Source organism: Megalopta genalis, chromosome 1 (assembly GCF_051020955.1).
Source record: "Megalopta genalis isolate 19385.01 chromosome 1, iyMegGena1_principal, whole genome shotgun sequence".
NCBI classification, from domain to species: domain Eukaryota; kingdom Metazoa; phylum Arthropoda; class Insecta; order Hymenoptera; family Halictidae; genus Megalopta; species Megalopta genalis.
The window spans coordinates 31,121,609-31,148,485 of record NC_135013.1 but is presented as its reverse complement, the minus strand read 5'-3'; the positions used below and the strand labels follow the sequence as shown (position 1 = coordinate 31,148,485).

Genomic DNA, 26,877 nt, shown 5'->3' with positions numbered 1-26,877 from the left:
TGAACACCAGGCATGCTGGCCGCTGCCGCTTTTTTCGCCGACTGGCCGGTGTTTTTCTATAAAAACGAGCCGCGAGGCCCGAAGAATCCGCGACTTAGTATTCTCGGATCCGCCGGTTTCAATTCCGACCTCCGAACATTTCTGGGAGAAATTACTGTACTTTGTAACCTTATCGCGACAATCTCTACACTCCCCCGAGTCTCTATTTACACCTCCTAGGAGCCCGCTAGTTCGCGAACATGGCCGTTCCACGATTCGAATTGACGTCACGTACGTCGCTCGTATACTTTTTGCGACTCTGGACGACCAGGGCCGCCACCTTTCTCTCTCTCTCTATCTTTCTTTCTCTCTCTCTCTCTGCCTCTCTCTCCGGCCTGCGATTTTACGTTTTTCTGAAAAATTCACGGGGCCTCTGGGAGGTCGTTCCACCGAAAACTGACCGTCGTACGGCGGCGAAATCGTGGACAAAGTGGTACAATCTTCTTCTTTATTTTGGGAGTCCGCGTTGCGTGCTCCATTTCTCGACCGTTGGAAGTGCATCCATCTTACGGTTTAGAACCTGCAAAATTCGTCACGATCCTGCCGCGAACGTGTCGCAGTTTGATACACGGCTCGCATTTTAACCCCGCAGCACTCGAACGATTTTTCCGGAGCAAATTTGTGCAAGAAATCGTGATTTTCCTGTGCGAAGTTCGATCGAAATGTAAATGATTACGCTGTCGTGAACCTTCACAGGAATCAACGTTTAAACAAAGACACGCATTTTACGCGAGGTTACCTTGCAACGTGAGCGAGGAAATAATAACTGAAAAGGCTTTCGCCGTGTCGTCGACATCCGAGTTCAAAGGTTTGCCGCTTTCATAAACCAACAGTCTCTTTTTGCTGGCTGCATGATACAGCAGGTCAGAGACGAAAGCCGTGATCGACTGCTCAAACTCCGCTTTCCGGATTAGCAGGATTATTTCAGACGAATTCATGGGCCCGTCAAAGATTCCCTCCAGCCGAACTCGACCCGAATCCGAAACACAGATGATTCGAGCCTCTGTACCTTCGATTTTTCCAGCGCCGCCGGGTTCGATTTTTTCCCCGACGCTGCCAACAGATTTGAAATTTCAGGCGAGTCTCGATTCGTCCACGGTCGAGGCCCGCGTCCGCATAGTTCGTCGATGGTTCCGCATAAAAGCCGAGAGCACGGTCATCCGCTTCGCCGATTATTCGGTTTCGCGGATTATTAAATCCGAAGGAAGTTCGACTCGCTCTCTCTCTCTCTCTCTCTCTCTCTCCCTTTGTTGCATTCTCTCTCTCTCTCTCTCTTTCTCTCTTTCTGCGGTTGCTCGCTAGTCAGAGCCGGGGGCAGTCGGTCACCAAGATATACTCGTCTCGTCGCGCCTTTCACCCTCGATGATCTCACAGCGAGCCGCGTTCCTGAGGAACGTGTCTCATCGGCTGCGAGCCACTCAGCGGGTGCCCTCCTCAAAGGAGAACGGAATTCCGCGAGCGAAGTCGCGCAGTCGCGACACCCCCCGCCGTCCCCGGAGTTTCCTTCGCAGCCCGCTTCGCCGAGACGAATTTTCTTCTGTGCGGGCACCCCGAGCACTTTGTTTCGTTGCACGCCGACCGAATATCTATCCGCGAGTCCCGTGCTGCTTCGACCGCGACGAGGAAGCTTCCGTGTCTGTCTCTCCCTCCTCTCTCCCTCCCCCATCCGTCCGTTACCTGCCCGCGAAAATGCACCGCCAATTTCTCGCGGACAGCTTTGTCGTGGCAGCGTCCTGATTTTTTCGCGCAGACGCGTCCCGACCGGCTCGTCTTACACCCGGCAACCATGACACGTTCTCGGAAGACCAGTCGCGAAGATTTGGAACGTTTTATTGTTCCGACGAGGACTCATTAACGAGAACGTTGTAATTGGGGGATCCAAATTTTTGTACGTTCGCAGACATTGCGTGGGACGTTGTCTCGAATTTTGCACCGCGTTTGATGCAATGCGACGAATTTGGTTGGGCTCAATGACAGTAAAAATAATAACAATAATAATAATAATAATATGATAATAATAACATAACAATAATACGTTTATTATGCCGACGGGCGGGCTCGCAACAGTTGCGACTCGTCGCAGCAGCGTCGTTGACACTAGGTTTACGGAGCACAAAAAACAGCTGTTTTATGTCAGTTTATAAAAGTAACAATAAGACCTTTGTTCTAATTTTTAAACAAATGTTATTCTAACATTTGCCGTGAATAACGCACAAATTAAATAAATAACTCACAAGTATCGCATGTATCTTTACGATAAGAATGATCGTAACTTAAAAAATTAGCGACCCGCCATTTTGTCGGGTTTTCCGTAAATCTAGCGTCAACGATAACGATAGCAGTATGACGATCGGTATGTAACAACAACAACAACAACAGCAGCAACGATAAGAATAATAATGCGGTAAGAACAACGGCAGCGACGCCGGCGTTGCGGCGGCAATGAAAAGCCGCGAAACCGCGCGAACGAGATAAATCGCGAATAATCGCGGCCGTAAAAATGACACGATAAGAGTGCTCGGCTCGAAGGTTGCCGATCGGCCTCCAATTAAAACGGGAGAACACAATGAGCCTTTGGAATCCGTAAAAACGCGGCGGAACGGTACGCGCGGCCGGAAAATTGCGGTCGGATGCAAACACGAGCGTTCAATCGCATAAAACATGCCTTCCGCGTTTCCGCCGTCGACGTTTATTTGACGCAACGGTGGACGGGGGGGTCGGGTGTCGAGATCCGGCGACACGAAACGGAGCGGAGGCGACCGACGTCGCGCGGGGAGGATAGCCGGTAGAGATAGGTTGATAGGAAATTCCGCTCTCGGTCAATTTTCTGTGTCGCGTGGCCGCGATCGTGCCCGGCAACGAGGGAATTACCGAGGGCAAACTCGATTGCGGGTTCTCCGCCGTTAATTCGGCCAGCGGGTTGCCGCTGTCCATTGATAATATTCCGGCGACAGAAACGACCGCGAGGTCTCTGTTTCGCGGCACGGCTCCGACCGCGGACGCGGCCGTGCCAAATTCCTTCGGGTACATCCCGGCGGCGGCCCGACGCGAGAAGAGGCTGTTAGTCGGCCCAAAACCGGTGAAACGGGTCGCCCGTGATCGAACAGCCGACCGAACTTTTCCCCTTGCATAATATCCCCTTTCTATAAACGGGGAGAGGGAGGGAGGGGATTCGATTCGAGCCGGGATCCTCGATAAGTGGCAGAGCCCGCTCGGTCCTCGGATTCCGAGCGGAATTCTTTCCCGCCGGTGCTGGCTCGCGCGGATCCGCCTAGCTCGGAAACCGGGAGAGCCCGCAGGAAATCCGGAGATCGTTGCCACTAGTAAGTGTTTCGAGCTCTCTCTCTCTCTCTCTCTCTCTCTCTCTCTCTCGATCTCTCCCGGGGCGCAATCGCGATCGACCCGCGAGAGCCAGCTGTCGTTGATAAAGCATCGGTTACACTGTTCCCTGGAACGAAAGTTAGGAAATTACGTAGCGAACCCGCTGGCAGTCCGCTGGCATTTGCTTGAGAGCACTCGTCGTCGGCGTGAACTTTTCTGCCTCGATACTCGCGCGCGCTCAGAGAAAGAACAGGAGTTTCGCGCTCTCCCCGCCCGGTTGCTGCATTAATTGACGAATAATCGCGGCCCGGGGAAGTCTGTCGCAACGATGCTCGATCAAATCCTGAGAAATATGTTGGCCGCTCTGTTGGAATCGCAAGCAGAACGCCGCAGGAAATTCGGTTGGTACTCGGGACGGGGTCTCGGGGCTTGTAAATCTTCCGACTTCTGCCACCTCACCCGCCCTTTCCTCCACCCCTCGAAAGTCAACGCTCGGAATATCCTCGCTGGCTGCGCCGACTTAACCCTTGATCCGATAGCGAGCCGGTGCTGGGTCAATTTTGACACGAACTCTGCTTTATCTAGAGTCTCCGCGCCGTATTTCACGTTCCCCGGACGTTTTCTCTACCATCGGATAGCTTCGATCGAATCGATCCTATTTTTATTATTTAATTTATTTATTATTTGTTATATTCTTTTATTGTTCATTATATTTTTGTATTATTTATTCTATTTTACTTATTATTTTATTCCATGAACACTCAACGCCTTGTTGATATTCGCCGTAAGGACACAGTGGAAATTATATGGAATTATTATATTATATGGAATTGTTATTTTTTTTATTGTTTATTATACTTTTATTATTTATTCTATTTTATTTATTATTTTATTCTATGAACACTCAACGCCTTGTTGATATTCGCCGTAAGGACACAGTGGAAATTATGTGGAATTATTATATTATATGGAATTGTTATATTTTTTTTATTGTTTATTATACTTTTATTATTTATTCTATTTTATTTATTATTTTATTCTATGAACACTCAACGCCTTGTTAATATTCGCCGCAAGGACACAGTGAAAATTATATGGAATCAAAAAGAGACGTTTGTTTTTAATAAGTTCTCGGTACGTACCACCCCCTCCCCCCTTTTTGTACTTTTGTCTGGGTGTCACTGCAACACTGCATTTCCTAGGAACTCATCTACCGTGTTATGGAAGGGTTATCTGTATTTCAACACGTCATCTTCGCGAATTCATTCCTTCAAGAAGCTAATCGCGGTACAAAACTGTTCGCAACGCGATCGGACGCGATTCGGTTTTTATACGAAAATTGTACGAGAATTGGCTGCGTCCAATGGTGTTTATCATACACGACGTTGCACCGTTTCTCAAAAGTTTCTCAACCGAGGCACTGTGTTTCATGGTCAGGTCCGACCCCGCCGTCGTGTTAGCATCGCGATCGGGGAAATGATAAACGCAGCCGCTGCGGGTCCCGGGGACGCCTAATTACTGGCGTAGGTCGGCGAGGAGTGTCCGATAAATTATTCGCACAGTCTCTACCCTCGGTTTTTAATTTCTACCCGAGTCTGGCGAGACTGTTTCCAGTTTCCGGCGTGTCAGCGATCCGTTAAAGTTCTTGGTGCACTGATCTCTGTCTCTCTGTCTCCCTCTCTCTCTCTCTCTCTCTCTCTCTCTCTCTCTCTCTCTTTCTCTCTCTCTCTTTCTCTCTCTCTCTCTCTCTTTCTCTCACTCTCTCTCTCTCTCTCTCTTTCTCTCACTCTCTCTCTCTCTCTCTCTCTCTCTCTGTCTCTCTCTGTGTCTATCTATCTGTCAGTCTCTCTCTCTCTCTCTCTCTCTCTCGCTGTGCGCGTGTATGCGCGGAGAACGGAATGGAGCGAAGCGGAACGGAACGGAACGGAACGGCAGAGCTGGAATATTTATACCGGAGCGTGACACTTAACGCATCACCGTAGCCACCAATTACGCGAGCTAATGGGCTCGTTCTGATTGTACGCGGCCCGGATCCACGAGATGCTCGGGCGCGTCGAGAGTAACCCCGGCCGCAATTTCCTCACCGCGAGGTGGGGCATGACCGTGATTTTCATCCGCGAGTTATCGACCGGAAATTTGGTCGCGAGCCTCCCTTTTTCCCTGTAGATTCAGCGGCGAGAGACCGACGGAAAAATTGCTATACACGCCGGAGTAGAAAGAACAGGGGGGAATAATCTCGCGCCGGTGTGGTGTGTGGATTTCGTTTAATTTCCACGACGGCTCCAATCTATCCATCTATGAAATCCAACTCGCGGAATCTCTGTCTCTCTCCCTCTCTTTCTCTCTCTCTTTTTCTCTCTCTCTCTCGTCTGTTTCTCTCTGTTGTACCGTTCTGTTTATTAATCTTGCAAAGCTTTTACGGCAACGGGGAAAATTGTCCGATCGCAGCCGGGTATCCGATAACTGACGACAGGACGGATAATTCACCGTAGATACCGTCCCGGTACAATTTTTATTTCGCATAACAATGCGCATAAAATGTTACATGTCACGAGAAAACATACGATTTCCGGGGAATCGATCTTTTAAGGAACGTATTCGCGAGTTTCGCACGTTTTCGGATACGGTAATGTCTCTCTAATTGACGGTCAGATTGTCCAGAAAAATGGACGATTCGGGAAGAGGAGATACGATTGTTCGAGCCTCGCGGTTCATTTTTATAGTCACGAATTGTCAACAACTATAAAAACGAGCTGCAAGGCTCGAATAATCGTGTCCCTTCTTTCCAAATTGTCCATTTTTGTGCGCTGTCTGAGCGTCAATTAGAGAGACATTACTGTATTTACATGTAAACGGGAAAAGAGTTCATAATAGAAACGAGGTGGTTGCAATAGATTTCTCGTTCGACTTCGACATTTAACAATGGAGACACCGAAAAGCTCAATTACGGTGAAACGGTCGCTCGTTAGGTAGTAATTCTTGTTATAGAATTAAAATAGCGAGTACAGTAATGTCTCTCTAATCGACGCTCAGATTGTCCAGAAAAAATGGACAATTTGGGAAGAGGAGAGATACAATTATTCGAGCCTTGCGGTTTATTTTTATAGTTATAAATTGTCCACAATTATAAAAACGAGCCGCAAGGCTCGAATAATCGTATCTCCTCTTCCCAAGTTGTCCATTTTAGTGGACAATCTGAGCGTCAGTAAGGGAGACATTACTGTAGCGCGAATTTGTTAAATTCAGTCGATACCAGCGGCGTGTTCGTACACGATAGGACGAAGCACAAGGTCTGCAGGAAACAGGGATAAAGTGTAACGCGATACAAAACAAATCGTTCGCGAATTGCCGGAGGTTTTCCCCTCGCTGAAATCATTCCGCGATGGGGGTTCTTGGATCAGATTTTATTACGTTTACGTAAATACCGGGAGGCCACACGCGACAGCGTCGTCTATTCGCGTGCAAACGTAGGGTAGGCAACTCGGTAGGTGCATCTACTTGCACGCGTTATCACAGACACAAACAGCGTCGTTGTTCTCGTTATCACCGGCGCCATATGTTCCCGAGCAGCGACGATATTCTGAATATCTAATCCAGCGTTCTGGTAGGGTGCGCAGGACAAACGGTAATGGGAAACGCGTTCATCGTAGACGTTGTCCTTTCTTTTTAACGCTAGATCTACCAACGGGAGGAGTCGAAATGACTCGTTTCGCGTTTCTTATAATCGTTGTGCATTCTCAGTATATTTTGTTTAACAGAGTTTCGTACGACTTTCTCGAAAATATGCAAATAATTAATTTTGTAGAACAGTTTCTCGGGTTTTCGGGTTTTTCGTCGTTTTGATGTAAAATTTTATGCATTATACCTCTGTGTACGTAGATGAGTCATTTTTACCATCACGGAACGTAGGTAAACTCGTGATTCTAGATCGCGGGAGGACAGTGACAACTATAATAATAATTTCTTTACAAGTCTGTCATATTAGCAACAAAACTGCTAATTAAAACAACTTATTTGCTTTGCACCATTGCACGAAATAAGAGAGAATCACCTAAACTTGCAAAATCGGAAAAGTATAATACGCCTCGCCTCTCGACAATATTTTACAAAACAGAAAATTGTACTTTTACCGTACACAAGAGTAAGCGTAATTATTTAAAAAATTATTGTTACCGTGTTATTACTTTTATTCACTTTATATAGAATTTTCGCTCATAAAATAGAAACATATATAAAAACGTAAAAATTACTATGTCCTTTCTTAGATAACTTATTAATTTAAAAAACAAGTCATTTCGATCGCTCTGATAGAAATAGGTAGTTCCAATGTTAACAATCTTCATGCATTCTGCCTCCGATAATGTTTACCGCGATATTTATTGCACGCATCGTTCTTCCTCGTCGACTTATTCGGTTGGCAACAAAGTAATTGCCGATTTGTTCGATGAAATAAAAAATTTCTTTTTACTTGGAACGAAGTTTAATCTGTAATGTATTTTCCATTTTGTTCGATGACCTTTTGCCATCTCTCTGACAACTTGAAAATTCCACGCTCGTAGAAAGTCTGATCCTTTTCGGCCAAAAACTGAGTTAAGTGAGATTTTATAAGTTTTACCACGAAGGGAGTTGTCCAGGGATCGAAATAAGCGGTAATCCGATGGCGCGAGATCAGGGCTATATGGTGGATGTAACATCAATTCCCAACCAATATCCATCAATTTTTGCCGAGTGGACAAAGACGCGTGCGGCCTAGCATTGTCCTGCTGGAAAATGACACCTTTACGATCGACCAATTCTGGTCGCTTTTCCTTGACCGCTGCATTCAATTTGTCCAGTTGCTAACATTCACGGATAATAAAAAAATAACATAATAATAATAATAATAATAATTTCATAATATAACATTTACGGATATCATAAAAATGGGAGTGAGAGACATCAATAACTGAAGTCGGCAATTACTTAGTTGCCAACCCAATACAACGTCGAGCACAGTTTTCCATAACCTCGATTTGCTAAATAGCATTTCGGAGCAACCGCTTCTCATATCGGCTCGCCCACGGCGGCAATAATTCTAAAATAAACAGAGAACTCCTGCGTCTTTGATCGTTTCCTCGGCGGCGAAAGAAAATTTCTATTTATCGTGCGTCCGCCTCGCGTCTGCCTCGAAGCTTGCAACATGAACGCGGCCGACCGTGCGACGCCGAAGTGCGTCAAACCTTTCCTACGGGAACTGCAATCGATCAAATAAACTCCCCGCCTCGCATTAAACCAATCAGCCCTTCCCCGACGCTGGAAATAACCGACGCCCGCGTACGCGATATTTCGAGGCCGTAAAATCGGCCGCGCCGTATGAAGTAAATCGCGCCGCGATGCGCTTGTCACTCTGCGAACATCGATTCGAACTTGATAATCCGCTCGCAAGATTTCTATGCGGCACTTCGGTCCGTCGTGTGTTCGCGCTCCTGAACACGATTACTTTCCGGCTCGATTCTACGAGCCCGAACAATCGAGTCCGCGCGATTCGAACATCGAATCGCGGGCGCGCAGAAATTCGGGAAAAAAAGAAGCCGACAGATTGTATCCGAGCAGGGCGATAAACCCGAAAATCGCGGATGAGGTTCCGGCGAACCGGGGTGCAAACAAGTGTGCGGTGCGTCGATTACAAGTTTTTGTTCAATTATCGGGGTTCCACCGCCGCGGAAAGAGGGACGCGGCATGGCACGGGCATTTGTTCTCGCTATTGTTCTCGCGATCTCTGCCGGTCGGCGCTCGGGGAGCGCAGAGAGAGAGAGAGAGAGAGAGAGAGAGAGAGAGAGAGAGAGAGAGAGCGGAGAGAGAGAAAGCGAGGGAGGGCGAGATAGCGAGAGAGCGCGGAGAGAGAGAAAGCGAGAGAGTGCGAGAGAGAGCGAGAGAGAACGAGAGAGCGAAAGAGCGCGAGAGACAGCGAGAGAGAACGAGAGAGCGAAAGAGCGCGAGAGAGAGCGAGAGAGAGAGAGAGTGCGAGAGAGCGCGGAGAGCGAGAGAGCGAGAGAGAGCGAGAGAGAGAGAGGAAGAGAAAAGAGGGACGGCTGATAGCATCGGTCCGTGGTATCGCGGTGAATTTCGGTTCGACGGCTCGAGGGCTCGGCGCGGCGGAGTGTCGCGCATCCGTACACAACACGTGGCCGATTCGTGGAAGCATGTTGCGCGATGTGCAACGGGCTGCGCGAATTCCGGCCGCAGTGGGACTTGGCGCGTCCCTGGTACTAGTCGCGGTCGTGTCTCGTCGCCGGCTGTGCGAGCACGGGCGGCCAGGAGAGTCGGGCGGTGCTCCAGGAGAGCAGCAAGGAGCTGGAGCGGCGCGGTGCGGAGCAGCGCGGAGCAGCTTGGCGCGGAGCGGCGCGAAGGGAACGGGGGGGGGGAGCGAGGAGCGTCGTCGGCGCCGGTTAATCGGCCGCCCGCCTCTTCCTCGGACTTACTTGGCCGCGGAGCGTCTGCGCGGCTCGCAGAGCGGAGCTTCTTCGGCACGCGAATTCGAATCGTGTCCGCGGCCGCGGCCGGCCGCGTTCGTTCTTTTCGCAGTCGAAAGGCCGCGCTCGGCGTCTTCGCTGCGACGGCAGGCCGTCCCCCCGCGGTTCTCCTCTCCGCGGACTGGAGACCGTTTTGCATATAGAGTGGAATACGCGCAGTCTCGCGAAACGATTGTCCCGAGACGACGATGGCTGTTGCCGAAGTAACGCGGCGCGAGTGGTGCCGCCGTACACCAGGATCAGTGCAGTGACGGAAATTGGAGCGCGATCTTCGGCCGCGATCCCGGGACGGAGGGGGAAGCAGCTGCCGCGGAAAGAGGAGCCGCCGCAGGAAACAGCAGATGAGTATCCTTCGATAGATCAACGGCGATCGCGGCTAGATTCGCCCGTCGTCGCGACGCTGAACGCACCGGCGCGCACCGTGTTTGTCTCTCTGCGCGAACGCGACGCACTCGTCGTCTCTTTACGCGTTGATCTCGCGCGCGCGTCTCTCTCTCTCTTATCGTCGGTGTGCGCGCGTGTTTTTTACGCGTCTCTTCTTGCGCGCGAGAGAGGAGGCGAAGGCGCGCGCGAGAGCCCGTGCGATTTAGGTGTTCAGGCCGTAACAGAGTTTCGCATGGAACGGAGCTGAAGCCGCGTGCGACGCGCTCGGCCGCGGCATTTCGGCGACAAACCGCCCGCCGCCGAAGGCGAAGACGCGCCGAGAGGCCTCGCGAATATGCGGCCGAGCTAATCGAGTGGATCAGACGAGAAAGAGAAATACCGGCCGTAGAACAGATGCCATTGGCACGAAGCCGAGAGTCTCGGACCGTCTCGACGGAGAGCATCGGGACAAGCGCGAGCTTCCTCTCACCTTGCGCCGCTGTCTGTCTGTCTATACGTCACCGTTCTCCTCTTTTTTCTCTTTTCTCTTTTTTTCGTTCTCGTCCGCATCGAAATCGCATCGATCGAGGCCCGTAAGAATGGACCAGCCCTGGCACGGAACCACCTTCGATGCCACGTTGCGCTGAACTGTGTTCTGTGTCTCACTGCTCGCTCCTCTCTCTTTCACTCTCTTTCTCTCTCTCTTTCACTCTCTCTCTCTCTCTCTCTCTCTCTCTCTCTCTCTTCTTCTCTCTGTTAAGTGTTCAATGTCTCTTTCGCCGGCCAGGCCTCTTTGTTTTGAAGCGACACGCGCGATCGCGGGCAGACCGCGTCCCTTTCAACGCTCGAGCTGACTCTCTCGCCTATCGCTTTTCGCTTATGGCCTCTCTTCTGCTCGCCGGCCTGGCCTGGCCTCGCTTCTGGACCTCCGACGAGATATATCGCTTCGACTGGCCACCGCACTCTTCTCCTCTCTCTCTCTCTCTCTTTCTCTCTCCTTCTTCCCCCTCTCTACGTTCCTCTTTTGCTTTTGCATTCCGACGCTTTTGTGTGCGCGATATTGCTCACCGAGCGCCGCCTTTTGTTCCATCCTCATCCTGCCTTCCTCCGTTTCACCTGCCGCCGCTCATGCCGATGCTTTTGCTACTCCATCCTCCTGACCGGAGAAATGTAATTGTTCCGTTTTCCAGCCGACCTTCCATTTTCCATCGGTGTCGCTTCTCCTGTCCCGGCCCAATCGCTCGACGAGCCCTTCCAAGACCGCGATATCCTCGCCGAAATCCTCCGCGATCCTCTCGTTCCTGGGAACCACGCAGTCGAGGGGGAGGGGGGGACCTTGGGGGAAATCGGTCGCGATATCTGGCGCGTTCGCCGGATCGGACTCGTTGAAGTTGGCCGACCTTGTGCTTGCTGAACTTCGTGTCGAGGCTGACGCGAGCCGCGCAGATCGGGAACGCAATTTTTCGCTAACGACGCTCGCCTCCCCCTCCGACCCGCCGGTCTACGAAATCAGGTTTCCTATCCGGTTTCCATCGCGTCGGATAAATCGATCCCGGAATGTCTCGTATTTTCCGTGGGGGGCGGGGAAGGGGTATCGTGCATCGTAAAACGAGTCGACGACGGCTGAAACAGCGGAATACATTTGCAAAAGCGCCAGTTTTAGCCGTCTTAAATCCTCGAACTGCCGATCGATGCCGAATGCAGGACCTGCCTGCGGACCAACGTCCACTTTAATGCCTATAAAGGGGTAGCGCGAGACGGTCGCCTAACTCGGATTATCCGGGTGTGACGGGAAAGCCGGTGGACTTTGTTTTCTTTTTCTTTTTTCTTTTTGGGGAAAACGCGACGGCAAATTCGGGGAGGGCAACGCGATCAACGTATACAGTAATGTCTCTCTAATTGATGATTGTCCACGAAATTGGACAATTTGGGAGGAGGAGATACGATTGTTCGAGCCTTGCGGCTCATTTTTATAGTTACCGATTGTCAACGATTGAGCCGTTTATTTTGAAAGTGGCATAGGTCACTTTACCGTAATGAAAAGTGGTGATTTTTTAATGTTTATACGGAATTATTTATACCGAGAAAAATATCAGTAGCCTGAGATAACAAATACAAGTAAATCTTCTCGAAAGTTAGCATCCATATTTTGAAACGTGTTAAAACGTAAACCCTTAAATATATCGACTTAAAAACAAAGTGACTTATGCCACTTTTAAAATAAAAGGCTCAATTATACAAAACTAGATGCAGCGGCGCTCGGACAATCGTGTCTCCTCCTCTCAAATTGTCCAGTTTTGTGGACAATCTGAGCGTCAGTTAGGGAGACATTACTGTAGTGGGGACGGAACGATCCTGACGAATTTAACACTAAACCTACCGCGGTCAAAGTGACCGCTTTCTTATTTTGCAATTCTGAAAAACTCTTTCCACTCTTTCGTGGAAAACGCTTGAATAAGTTATATTATTGGAGCTATATATATATATGGCATGTGCTGCTTCACGAAAGTGAGAAGACCGAATTTATTTGGAATTTGTCAAGTTTTTATTATAAGACCATAATATAACTCCAATAATATAGCTCCAATATATATAAGACCATAATATAACTCCAATAATATAGCTCCAATATATATATATATATATATATATATATATATATATATATATATATATATATATTGGAGCTATATTATTGGAGTTATATTTTTTATTGTCTTATAATAAAAACTTGACAAATTCCAAATAAATTCGGTCTTCTCACTTTCGTGAAGCAGCACATGCCACGTAATATTACTGCTTGGTAGGTTTAGTGTGAAGTGCTCGGTGAAGACAGAATTGACCCGAATAAGCGTCAGCGGAATGCAACCGCAGAGATTCGCAACGCCGCGTCGCTTCGGCGTCGCTTCGTGGCCGTAGATCCTCGATCGTTCGCGGAGAGGTCAATGAAATTGCATAAGCAGCTGTACGGCAGCGATCGGCACGACGGCAGACACATCGTCGACCAAGTCACCCGGAACGAGAGGTTTAACGAAACTTGGCACGGCCCTTCACGTGGGGGAGTTCCCATGCAGGCACGGCGGAAGTAATTATGTCGTTTCTTCGTAAGCGACTTTCAAATTTGCCGAACGATCGGAAATGATCTAGACTACGAGCGAACGGCTGATAAATTCTGTTGTCATTCTTTTTTGTGCGAACTAGTATTTTTGTCGTAACTGGACTGCGGATCCTTTTATCTCGGTTGCAACAACAAGAAATCGATTCGGTAGTTTAAAAAAAAAAATGTATCGTAATTGTATCATAATTTTTATTTCTTGTATCAGTATTATTATTATCATATCATTTTATTATATCTTATATTATTTTTACTTTTTTATTACATCATGATTATTATATCATTATTTATTAAATCATTAAAATCTATCCTATTTGCATTATTAACCCTTTGCACTCGAAGTCATTTTAACTGTAAATCTAAAATAACATTTCGGGCTCACAGTATCTCCATTTTATGCGACAAAGTGCATTTTATGCGTGTGAAATTGAGTCTTCCGGCGACTCGTGCAACAGTCACGCTCTTAACAATTTTTTCAATCTGAACTTTCTTAATATAGAGATGATCTTGGAACGCGGTGTAACAATCTCAGCGGTGCCTCAGAGTCGCCACTCGAGTGCAAAGGGTTAATAACGTATGACTGTCGCGTCACCCAGACATGAGTGACAGAATTAGATTCGCAAGAGATAGGAATGCTCAAAAAGTAATCGACGTCATATAACTTTGCCTTGCAATGTTAATGTAATTGAATCAAATTCGTTAATTTCATGAAATGTTTTATGTTTCTGTCTCGACCGTTGAAGTATTAGCGATTTTAATCAGCTCACAAAAATCGAACAGCATCGTTGAACTTCTCCCCCGCATATACTTTTTGCTATTCAATCAGCTCGCTTTCCTCATAAAAAACCTGCAGTCCAGTCATGACTAGAGATCGGATAAATAGCGTAGAATTTTATGCAATAGATAATTGTGTTCGAAAAGCGTACAGCATGGGAAAGCAAGACCATGCTTGTTGGAGGTTTACGAAGACCGTTACCTGGACACCGGTTATTCTAATTTTGATCGCGTGGTCTTATTACTCTTACGTGATGGAATTATGTTCTTATATAATAGATAAATAACCTAGGAGTTTCGCAGAAACATTGTAAAAGTTCTCGAGAAAGTGCAACTTCGGGAGTTACAAAATTCATAAAAATCGTCCGGTTAAAAATCTGATAATAATAATCTCCCATAAAAATCTGATTAATTCGCGAACTCTCGAATCGCTGTAAAGTAAATTCACCACAATCGTCGCTCAGCTTACAAAAATAGAAAATTTCGGCAGAGAAGATACGAGCTCTGTTCGAGCCTCGCGCTCATTTTTGCAGTCGCCGATTGCCAAAAATTGATTGACGATAAAAACGAGCCGCGAAACTCGAACAAAATCTCTGTCCCCAAATTCTCCATTCTCGTCCGCAATCTCAGCACCAATCGCGGAGAAATTACAGCAAACCTCGCGCGTATTCCCCAATTCCCGTATCCCACCGCTGTCATCGTAAACAAGCCCGCGTGTCCGGCAAGCATCCGTTCCCCGACCGTTCCCCTCCCCGCCCGCAGATCCCCCTAACAAGCAACCGTTTAACAGAGACCGTTTTTAACCGATTAACCATTTTTTCCGAGGAGCACATACGACTATCTTCTCTCGCATGGCTATGGCAGAAAAGAAACCGCAGTCGCCCGTGTGCGCGACACCGAAATTAACGAACACCTTGATGTCATAGAAACACAAGACACGATTGTCCGAGTAGCGTATCCGATGATTTGGTCGAACCGCAGTAGAGCCAGTCATCGTCGGGCGGACAGACGGGTCCTTAGACAGACGTCGGCCGCGCGTCATTCTCCTTTTTCGTCCGCGCAGGATGCGAGTCGTTGGCGGTGCGGATGCTGGTGCCGGGACGACGACGCTTCTGGCTCGGCCAAAGGTAATCCTCTCGCCTCTCTATCGATTCGTCGAACGCGCGGACCCGTAGCCGGAGGGCAAACGACGCTGGCGGCGGCTGTTCGCGCGTGTAAGCGCTTCAACCCGACGGCAAGGAAGAACACAGAGAGCGTTGTCGGACGTTGTCGAAGCGGCTGCTTTCATCCGGCGGGCCGCGGTGGCCGCGGATAATTGCGAAATCCTGTATGCGGGGGGGCGGAGGTTCCCGCGCGCGCGGGCGGGCTGTCCCGATCGGGCCCGTTTCACCGAGCAACGCCGCCCGTTCGGCGCCCATTAATCTCCCCGCGGCTGGACCCCTTTCCAGCGCCCGGAAAAATCACTGGTCGAGGGTATTTAGCCTCGCGCGCGGAACACTGAATTAACTCTCCCTGCTTCTCTTCCATTTTCTCCGTTTCCCTTTCTCCCTCTCTCTCTCTCTCTCCCTTTTCCTCTCTCTATCTCTTTATATATACATATGTATGCTCGTTAAGGGATAAAAAGATGGGTCGAGCTGTTTAGCCTCGGTTACCCGGCGCGCCTGCTGCGCGGAATCGTCGCCGGGCTCGTGTACCCGGCTTATTATCCTCTTTTCGAGGGCTCGCGGAGCCGGCGACGCGCGCGAGCCGACGCCGCGTCGAACTCGCGCCCGTCCTCCCGCAAATATTTGCCACAATCTGCCGAGACGATTCGTGGACTCAGCCGCTCGCGCGCCTCGTTCTCGCGGCTCGTCGCGCAACCGGAGATTCCGAAAGAGACTGCCGCCGCAGTGTACACGCTCGGCAATCACCCCCGGACTCGCCGCCTCATCATCCCCCGCGGGACCCACTTCCGCGCGTCACTCTCGGGGCTTTGTCGCCGACGCCGCCGGACTGTTTGCCGTGCCCACCGCGCCGGAAAGCAAGCTTTGGCGGGGGCGACCGCGCGAGAAATTGAAGGTCGCCGGCCGTAAGTAACGCGGGCTTTCTTTCCGACCCGCGCTTTCCCTGATTAGCCCCCCGCCATTCTGCGCTCGACTCTGAGCCGCGAGCGCTATGCAGCCCGCGTTAAGCGTGCCGCCGCGCTAATTTTACCTAGGTAATTAGAGGCGTTCGCTGCTCTATTTTTGTTCAGTTTCGTTGCGCTTTTTTTTTCTTTTTTGTTGAGTCGGGCGGTTATTATAGAACTTAAGCGCGTTTTCGTCGCAGCTGTTGTTTCGAGGAGTACAGCAATGTCTCCCTAATTGGCGCTCGGATTGTCCACAGAAATGGACAATTTGGGGAGAGGAGACACGATTTTTCGAGCCCTGCAGCTCGTTTTTATAGTTGTTGACAACTCGTAACTATGAGAACGAACCGCAAGGCTCGAATAATCGTATCTCATCTCTTCCCGAATCGTCCACTTTTGTGGAAGATCTGAGCGTCAATTAGAGAGACATTACTGTAATAGGCGTTCAGTGTCAATCGGCCACTTTTTCTGTTATCAGTAGGTGCAACGTTTGACTCGAAGTTATGGGAAAGCATTTTGAGACATTGTACAACAATTTTTTGTTTTTGTACGAATTGTCAACAATTATAAAAACCTCAAGCAATTTGAAAAAGCCGCAAGGCTCGAATCATCGTATCTCCTCTCTTCCCGAATTGTCCATTTTTGTGGACAATCTGAGCGTCAATTAGGGAGGCTTTACTGTATAGTAATGTCTATAGTAATGGACAATTCGGGAAGAGGAGATACGATTATTCGAGCCTCGCGACTCGTTTTTATGGTTACCGATTTTCAACAATTATAAAAAACGAGCCGCAAAGCTCGAATAATCGTATCTCCGCTTCCCGAATTGTCCACCTTTTCTGCACAATCTCAGCTTTAATTAGGGAGACGTTACTGTGATACGAAACCGCGGGAATTTTTGTAAATTGTAAACCATGTTGCTCGTAGAAAAATGACTCGACTTTGAAGGCATCGTTCATGTCGGATTCCAAATGTGTTTCCGTAGAATTTTTTAGGCACTGTTAGACTCGAATTAAAGCTTGAAATGCCCGATTCGAATTGGGGTAATTTCGATGTTCAAATATTTACGGTATCGTCTGGAAAGAGATCAAAAAGTCTCGACCGATTGCTCGGAGACAAATGACTCGATTATAAAGTTACGCTTCATGTCGTATTTAAGCCACTTTCCCGTAGGAATTTCTGAACCCAATTGAGCTTAAATTAAAGCTCGAAGGGTCCGCTTTAACGTAGGGCAATCTTGAATCAAAGATCTCTACGATATCGTTGCGAAATATCGAGAAAACCTTACCGATAGCCCAGATGAACACGATCGAATTTCGAGAAGAGTTACCTCGAAACCGATTTTAAAATACATTTCGCTGCATATCTTTGAACTTTCCGTGGGTTCGATTAAAGAGCAATAAACTCGCTGCGCGGCGCTGTTGTTATCGATACTCGTCTCGGAGAAGTTAAATATAACAGCGGTTTGCGGTTCGATCGCGAACGATCCGGTTCCTCGAATAATCGCGCGCGCCGATAAATAAACAGTTCGCGGAATGAATGGACCACCGGTGCATCGTTTCGGTCGGTCTATTCGGTTTCGGTCGTTCGCGGCGCGGAATCGGATTCCGCGCTTCTGATTTACCGCGTAACATTATTACAATCTCGCTATTCATGCACGTAACAACCGGCTTCATTAAAATAACCCGTGCCGCGCTTTCGTATCGATCGGATGCGAAGCGAGAGGCGGCCGCGAGCGAAGCGGACAGATCGAAGCGCGAGCCGAAAATAACGAACCGAGCGGAGAAGTATCGACGCGGAACCGGAGGCGAGAACGGAAGTGGATTAAAACTGTTCGCCGCAAATGCAAAGCGCCGATGGGTACCAGGGTTGCTGCGGGAGTTTCCGCGAAAGCTGCTTTCACGACGGAAAAACGGGAGCAGTTTTGCTCCCGTCGTCGTCGTCGTCGTCGACGTCGATGTCGCCACCCTCCTCGCCGCGCCGGGGCCGCTTTGTAACAACTTTTCGCGCTTTTAACCATTTAAGGCCTCGCCGTTTCTCGCCGCTTTTCTACCGCCGGTTCTCGCCCCTGACGGCTCTGAAAATATTGGCTTATCTTATTCAACGTCGACGGCGACCTCCTCTGTGTCTATTCGAAGATCGTCCCGCCGACGCTAATGCCGTCGGACCGCTCGCACGCTCCTACCGTGAATCGCGCGCGCGCTCCCATCTCGCGCGAATATTCCGCGCGAGACAAGCTGAATCGAAAATGCTGCCGGGTTATTTTCGATGCGCCGTCATGGAAAGAACACACCGGGACGCTCCGTCGCTCTCCGAATTGCAAATCCGACGTGTTGGTCCCGCGATTTCGTATGCTTCGTCGGGTCAGATTTTATCGTTTCATTCGCGGACCGTTTACGAGCGTCGCGACGTCGTCGTGTTCAGTCGTCGCGGGAACCGCGTCGACGTCTTTCAACACACGGATGATCGTATCAAAATTGGTCCAAGCGAGTCGCATATTCGTCGAGATGCCGGACTAAAATTAGAGATAACCGAGATGTTAGGACCAAGCTGAGAAACCATTTGTTCAACATCGTTCGAGCCAATTTCAATTTGTGCAAAATCTTTCTCGCTCGTTGATCTAGTTAGCTCGGTCTAGCTTTGACGAAAATAATTCAAGTCGTTCGGTACAATTTTTAAACGGTTATCCCGTTTGCAAACGAACAGGTTTTCGTCGACGAGCATGCCGCGATAAGCCGCGGCGACCGAGCCGCAATTATCGCGGCGTGCACAATGTTGCGAGAGCGAGTCGCGATCAAAGAGTTAATACCGAGATTATTGTACGAAAGAAAGATTCCCGGGCTGCCTCTAGAAACGCCGCGTTCGTTAGAGAATCCGTTAATGGGCTGGATAAAGCGCTGACTGTTCGCAAAAACCCGCGAACTCCTCGTAGATCACGGCGCGAAGTTCCAACTCGCCGCCTAATTCCGCGGGCCATTCTGCTCTATGTCCCGTAGTTGCCGCGGATTTACGATACCGCGATTGTTATTAACACTTTATCGTCCGGTCGTGGTTGAGGCTGCCACTCAGTAAGGACTGCTTAGTCGCGCGCGCATTTGCTCCCAGTACCGGCTAAATTTTCGCTATTCATTGTGTTGTGCTTATTCCTTTAAAAATAATAATAAATAATAATATAATTATTATAATTATAATTCATAAGAATATGGGCAGGTCAGCATACAGGAGGTCAGCTACTAACAAAACAGTAAAGAAGCGAAAACCGTCGATAGCTAAAAGTCGATTAATAGGCTATCGGTCGATAAGCATTGGCAATCGAAAAGCCGATAAATAGGCTAGCGGTCGATAAAGTGTTAAGACCCGGGACAAACCCTCCGGAACCGGTTCCGAATCAGAAGCTCGTCCCTTCGGCGAATCGAATCGCCGGGCCAAGAGAGACGTACCGAGAAACAGTGTGCACCGCAATCCCTGGAAAATATCCGGGAAAGTCACGTTCGTATCGTAAAAACAGAGCTGAAACCTGTATCATCTGTGTATCTCGTCCGGAAAACGGAAGACGCGTGCACGTTTTTTTTACGCGCCGTGTCGTTCGCCGATGATCGAACATTATTCGTTCGTCGTGTCAGCCGTCCCGGTTAGTGCAATAATTGATAGATCGCGCGTCGAATCTGCTTCGTTCTATACTTTCTCCGAGTACGGAAAATTCTCCCCAATTTTCCGTCGGCTTCTAAACAAAAATGGACGATATCTCGCGGCTCGTTTTTACAGTTGCCGATTGTCGACGATTGTAAAAACGAGGTGCAAGGCTCGAATAATAAATCGAATAAATCTCCTGAAGGTGAACTAGGGAGAATTTCCTGTAATTAGAAGCCTGTTCTAATTAACGCTTTATTTCCTTATCAATTAGGTCAAGAAACACCTTTGAAAATGATACACTTTCAGAATATTTTCTAGATTCAATCGTTTCTGCGCGATTAATTCTTCAAATTCGTCTACGATGATTATCTCAAATTCATGTGGAAAATGAGTACGCAAAAGACCGGAGAAAACTAGCGTCAAGCTTGAAAATAAATCGAAAGTTAGTTCAGCACGTTTAACGTTAATCGTAGGAACGACAAGACTGAATTCATTCAGACTTTCTACCACTTTGATCGCTATGCAAGCTCGATCGAAGGAACTTATTCGATCGTTTCTTCGAAAGAAAACAAAGACAGAATCTTCCGAGTTTCTACAATTTAAAAATTACCAGACGTACGTCCGTTCATTTCGATCGGCACGATGGGATTCAGTATCGAAAACGTGTATCATGCTGTTAAAACGAACGCTAAAACGCGTTTCAGGGTCGCGGGATCTTTTATGATCGCGGCAGAATAAATTCTGACAGTCGAGCCTTGAAAATGCGAACGCTCGGAAAAAACCCTTCTTCTGGGGATCTGGAAGAACCGCGAAAGAAAGGTTGTAATTTGAATGGTGTAATTAGGCCGCGGATCGGGAGAGATAGACCGACCAGCCGTGCATTTCGCAGGCCGACTGCACTTATAGGGGATATAATTCCTTGGGATTCGACGCTCTTTTATTCGGCCGGCCGCGGATCGGTCCGGTGATTAAATTATAACGAACGCGGCGTGCGCGCGGACGGAATAATTGCGGGTCGCCGTTCGATGTGATACAGAGGAACAATGCTCGCGAGTACTTTTATGCGGTGCAGCCGCGCCGCCGCTCGCCGACAAAAGCGGTGGAACGACGGCCGCGCGCACCCGGCGCGGCGTCCCCTGTCAATTACATCGATAAAAAAAGCTTCCGATCGAAAAGCGGCAGCGAGCGGGGTCATCGTTCTACGGTATCAATCCCGGTCAAATTAAACTAATTGATTCGTTAAATTAATAAACACCGCGGGCATGGCACAACCTAGTGCCCTCCAGCAGACCCGGCGACGAGGCTCGCAACTCTTTTAAATTAATTGGGCGCGCTTGAGACGGAGGCCCGTGCAAACAGAACGACGCGTATCTCCTTCTCGGCGACTGTGTGCGTAATTTTATGTCTCTCCTTCTTTCGCGGAAAGAAGACGAACGCGTGGCTAGCCGTCGAATTGTGCGCGATTACTGTTTAACCCAATCTGGAAATGGGAGGTTCCTGAGATCATTTGAAGCAACTTTTTCCTTTGCGAAAATGTTCTCCGAGGCCTCGTTTACGAGTTATTAACGAAAAACACTGACCAATAAGAGGCGAGCTCGGCTGGCGCGCGGCGGCCCAGCCAACGAGTGCACGGAGCCCAGTTCCGCTCATTGACTCGGCCCTCTTGCGCCGAATGATCTCGCCTCTGATTGGTCACTGTTTTTCGTTAATAACTCGTAAACGAAGCCGCGGATCGCATTTTCGCTAAGGAAAAAGTTGCTTCAAATCACCTCAGGAATCCCCTACTTTCGGATTGCGAGTCATTTTTGGGACACCCAGTATATGCGGCATCGAAATGAAGTGTATACAGAAGACGCAAACGTGTAATTTGTAGCAAAATTGATGAAAGAACGGATTCGCGGTACGAGCGCAAAGATTGCGATGTTGGCCTTTGTATAGATCTTTGCTTTCAAATATATCACATAAAATTATATTATTAGTTTTTACATATTATTATCTTTTAATAATTTCCGTCTCGTTATTAATTATATCAAACATTTGATCGTTAGGCTTTGTATTATAATTATATAAATACCTATGTTACCTATAATTTTGTAAGTTTTTATAAATGAAAAATGTAAATATACTTGTTACATTGGAGCAGCGATTGTTTTATTCGGCACAGTTATTATTTAAGATTTGGAACAACATATATACAGAAACCACGCGCACTGGGCATATTTCTGGAGCGAGTTTCCGTTCAGTGACGGTACTTCGGCGGATGAAGCTGCCGTAGCGAAAGGGTTAAAATTCGCAGTTCAGATATTTCTCACCGATGTAGAGAGAGAGAGAGAGAGGGAGAGAGAGCGGTTCTCGTTGTGTACAGAGTGGTCGACTGCGTTTGCTAAACGGTTGAATCACCGCGTAAATATCAAGCGTTTCCGCAGTCGCGTGGAACATTTTTCTGGAATATTTTCCATTTATTTCCGCGGCGATCGCCGCGTTCCGCTTCCGACGGCGCCGACACCAAGAATCGTCCACGTCGCCGCGGAACAAATCTTCTCGTCGGTTCTCGGATAGTTTCATCGTTCGCGAATTCGCTCGCAATCGTCGAGGAAGGCAGCGCGTCGCGAAATACTACGCCGAGCGTGAACCGCGCGAAATCGCGAAAGTTGGTTGGTTCGGCGTCGAGAGTTGGACCGGATCGATCGATCGGCCCGGCGAGGATTCGAGTCGGCGGCGATTGGGAAAAAATCGGCTCGGTGTCGCTGTCAGCCGGAATTTCATCGCCGAATTTCGGGGGATCAATCCGTCGCGGGACGGTGTTCCGATCGAGGACGGGCTGTGTTTGCCCGTCGATTTATCGCGCACAGTTAATGCATCGAATAAACGGGAAGGCGGGGGAGGCAGAGTTCGACTGTCATCGGGCTGTTCCGCAAGCGCGTTTAATAGCCGAGCGGAACGCGCGCGGGGCGGCCTGCTGCTGCTGCAGCCCGCCTGCCTCCGACGGCTAATTTCCAAGCGTAGTCGCGACAACTTGTCCGGGCCTGTATGTCCGGCGCGTTTGATTTTGCGATCGGGCCACGGCATTCCCCGTGCCACGCGAACCAAAGCCAATAACATTCCATCGAGACACCGGGCGGTACGCGAGGGAGAGGCGCGGAGTGTCGGCCTGCTCCCGGTACCGGGGTATCGCAAGGGAAAATGTTTATCGATCCCGGACGAAAACATTGCCCAGGTTGTGCATCCTCTCGCAGCGGATAACCACCCTCTGCCCGACCAACAATTGAAGAATCCTCCACGTTCGTCAAGAATTTAATTATTGCGGAACGAGCCGGCCCGGATAAGGTCGGCGGCCACGCTTCTCAACCCTGTGCAAGCCTGCCGCAATTCCCCCCGGGGCTGCTCGTGGCTCCGTGAAATGGTGTTCCGAAGGAATTTCGCCGACTGATAAAAAGGCTGGACGCACGGACCCGAGAAATCAGCCCCGCGACAACTGTCCCTCACTCGCCGGCCCTCAAAATCCTCCGAAACGGTCCTCTCTCTCTCTCTCTCTCTCTCTCTCTCTCTCTCTCTCGTTCTCTCTCTCTTTCTCTCTCTCTCTCTCTTTCTCGAGACGAGAAATTCGGTAGGGTTGGATCTCAGCTATGTTCGCCGACGGCGACGAAAAACCGCGAACCCTTAGTCAAAGTTACCTACCGCTGTAGCTCCGAAGAGAATTATTACTGCTGGCTAAAAAAAACTCGAGGATATTCTTCAAATGTTACTCAACAAGCCTGCAAAATTTGGGATCGCAGCATCGAGCGCAATTAAATATAAATTGAGAGGGATTTCGCTGTTATCTGAAACGCTTATTTCGAATAACGATTTCGAATAATTCTAAAGTAAAATAACGCATTAATTATGATAATGTTCCATATATAGTTATATCGGGAGTGGTCGCAGACCATGAAAATAATTATAGAATAAAATATTAATAGTTATATAATAATACATTTAATAATTATATAATAATTATTATAATAATCATGTAATAATAATTATAATAATTATCATAATCATGTAATAATCATATAATAATGATTATAATAATTATAATAACCATATAATAATGATTATAAAAATTATAATAATCATATAATAACTGTAATAATTACAACAACTCAAACAACGTCGTTTCAAACGTACCTAGATCTGTCACAGCCGCAAAAGGAATCATCGGCCCCAGTGAAATATAATTTGAACGTCGTGAAAATGACATAATATACGTCCAGCACGAGAGCGAACAACGCGAAGAGATCGTTGGTTAATCTTCGTTCGAAGCGATAAAAAGCGGGTCCGTCGAAGGAATGCTGTCCGGTCCGCGGATAAACTGCTTGCACCGGCTGCGAGCAGCGGGCCCCGACTTTGCATAATTCCCGAGCGATCGGTGTGCCGGAAACACACGCTGTGGCCGGTACGACCGATGCTCGCGTTCCCGCGGTTGCCTTGTAAAAACGGCCCGGCTACAATCGAGATTGTCGCGATTACGGCGGTTGGCCGGGATCCTCGGGACGACGCGGCACCGAACAGAAGACGTGCCTCTGCCCCACGGCTAATTTATAGCGTCGATTGACCTCGTTTCCGGTCACCAGCCGCAGATCGGCCGAGCACACGACCGCGCGCACCGGCCGCTGTTGATCAGCGCCCGCTCCGGTTCGGGCCGCCTCCCGACAACAGGCCGGCGGCCCGACCGAAACCAGTCCCAGGCTATCCGCAGCATCGACTTCCCTCACCGCGTTGACTTTCGGTCACAGGAACACGCCGAACACGCGATAGCCTCGCCGAAATAACCCGCCGTATATCAGCCGCGGCCGGGTCGTATCCGAGGATTCTGGCCAAGCATCCGGAGCCGATATCCGCTGGCGGATATCTCTTGATAGAACAGAGCAGTCCCAGTTACCGTCAAGACGCGCGTTATTTATACCCGTAACCCCCTTTTCGCGAATCACCGAAAAATCTCCGATGATCTCGCTCTCGCCGAAATAGCTCGCCTGCCGCACCGCATTTGTCGGCCTGTCGAACCTGGCGCAGTAATTTCGCGCAGAAACGTTCGGAGATCGCGATTGGAACCGGCAGATCCGAGAATAACTAAGTCGAAGCGATGTGCTTGCGCGGCTCGTTTTTATGGAAAGTCGGCGCAGTGTTGGCAAGAAATGGTGTACATTAACCCTTTGCACTCGAATGGCGACTCCGAGGAGCAGTTAAACATTGTGTCGGGTCTCAAAATAATTTTATTGATTTATATTTGATTTATTGTTTATTATTGATTTATTGTTTATATTCGAAGAGTTGTTTATATGTGAAAAGCGTAACTATTTCATGCGCTAGGTCGTATAAAATGGAAAAATGTGGGTCGGAGAAACTATTTTAAATTTTGCTTTGCACTCGAGTGGCGAGGAGTAGTTAAAAATTTTTGTGTCGCGTCTCAAAATAATTGTATTGATTTATATTTGATTTTTTGTTTATATTTGAAGGGCTGTTATAACCTGAAAAGCGTAGCTATTTCATGCGCTAGGTCGTGTAAAATGGAAAACCGTGGGTCGAAGAAACTATTTTAAATTTTGCGTTAATTCTCGGCTTCGAGTGCAAACGGTTAATATGAATACATAGTAATGCTAGAATAAGAACGATGACTTAATTAAAATCGGAGAACCAAACTGACCATTTTGTCCTCTGGGAATTCGCGTCGCGTGCCGCATCGCACGCAATAAATTACATAGACATAGGACTAGCACAGCGAAATTTAGAGCAATCCGAAGTATGGCATTTCCGGGAGAAATTAGGACTAGTACGGCGAAATTTAGAGCAACCCGAGGTATGGCATTTCCGGGAGAAATTAGGACTAGTACGGCGAAATTTAGAGCAACCCGAGGTATGGCATTTCCGGGAGAAATTAGGACTAGTACGGCGAAATTTAGAGCAATCCAAAGTATGGCATTTCCGAGAGAAATTAGGACTAGTACGGCGAAATTTAGAGCAACCCGAAGTATGGCATTTCCGGGAGAAATTAGGACTAGCACAACGAAATTTAGAGCAACCCGAGGTATGGCATTTCCGGGAGAAATTAGGACTAATACGGCGAAATTTAGAGCAACCCGAAGTATGGCATTTCCGGGAGAAATTAGGACTAGTACGGCGAAATTTAGAGCAACCCGAAGTATGGCATTTCCGGGAGAAATTAGGACTAGCACAACGAAATTTAGAGCAACCCGAGGTATGGCATTTCCGGGAGAAATTAGGACTAGTACGGCGAAATTTAGGGCAATCCAAAGTATGGCATTTCCGAGAGAAATTAGGACTAGTACGGCGAAATTTAGAGCAACCCGAAGTATGGCATTTCCGGGAGAAATTACTGTAGTTCGATCTGCCTTAAAAAGTACTGTACTTCGATCCTGTGCGCCGATGTCGTCCCAAATTCTTTTGGGACTACAGTAATGTCTCTCTAATTGTCGCCAAAATTGTGCAGAAAAATAGACACTTTGAGAAGAGGAGATGCGATTATTCGAGGCTTGCGGCTCGTTTTTATGATTGTTGACAATCGGCAACTATAAAAACTAACTGCAAGGCTCGAATAATCGTATCTCCTCTTCCGAAAATGTCCATTTTTGTGCGTCAGTAAGGGAGACATTGCTGTACACTGTCAGTCCAAAAGGACTGGCGCCGCGTCTAACGTCTTGAGGACGGCAATTCGGTAAAGGCCCCGGCATTCCAGTACCCAGTATCGTGTCCTCCGGATGTTACCGGTTGCTCGATGGCTTCCGCGAATAGCAGTGGTCACGCCGGTTCCTAACGGCAATCATCTGTTCCCGTACTGCGGTCGCTTGCCAAACTGAATCGGTATTTCGATAAGCATTTGTCCGTGCAATTTCGGGAACGGAGAGCGAGCTTTTCGTCTTATCGGTGCTCTCATAACGCGAACTTCTCCTTCCGCGGTTATCGATCGATCATACCGGAAATTTTCGTTGCCCGGGCACGATTACCGATCGCGAAAC

At 48.4% G+C, this 26,877-nt stretch overlaps 1 protein-coding gene across 2 annotated transcripts in view; it reads left to right on the top strand.

The window, feature by feature from the left end:
- LOC117217906 (uncharacterized) overlaps window positions 1-26,877 on the top strand; it is a 224,668-nt gene that overhangs the window by 161,232 nt on the left and 36,559 nt on the right. Inside the window, exons 1-2 of one of the 2 annotated variants that reach the window (XM_033465767.2) lie at window positions 9,879-10,213; window positions 15,188-15,251. The exons of the other annotated variant lie outside the window; for it this stretch is intronic. Of the exons in view, the coding sequence (XP_033321658.1) occupies window positions 15,211-15,251 (41 nt within the window). The 5' untranslated portion in view covers window positions 9,879-10,213; window positions 15,188-15,210. Of the gene's footprint in view, window positions 1-9,878; window positions 10,214-15,187; window positions 15,252-26,877 lie in introns of those variants that run through there. 2 annotated transcript variants of the gene reach the window in all.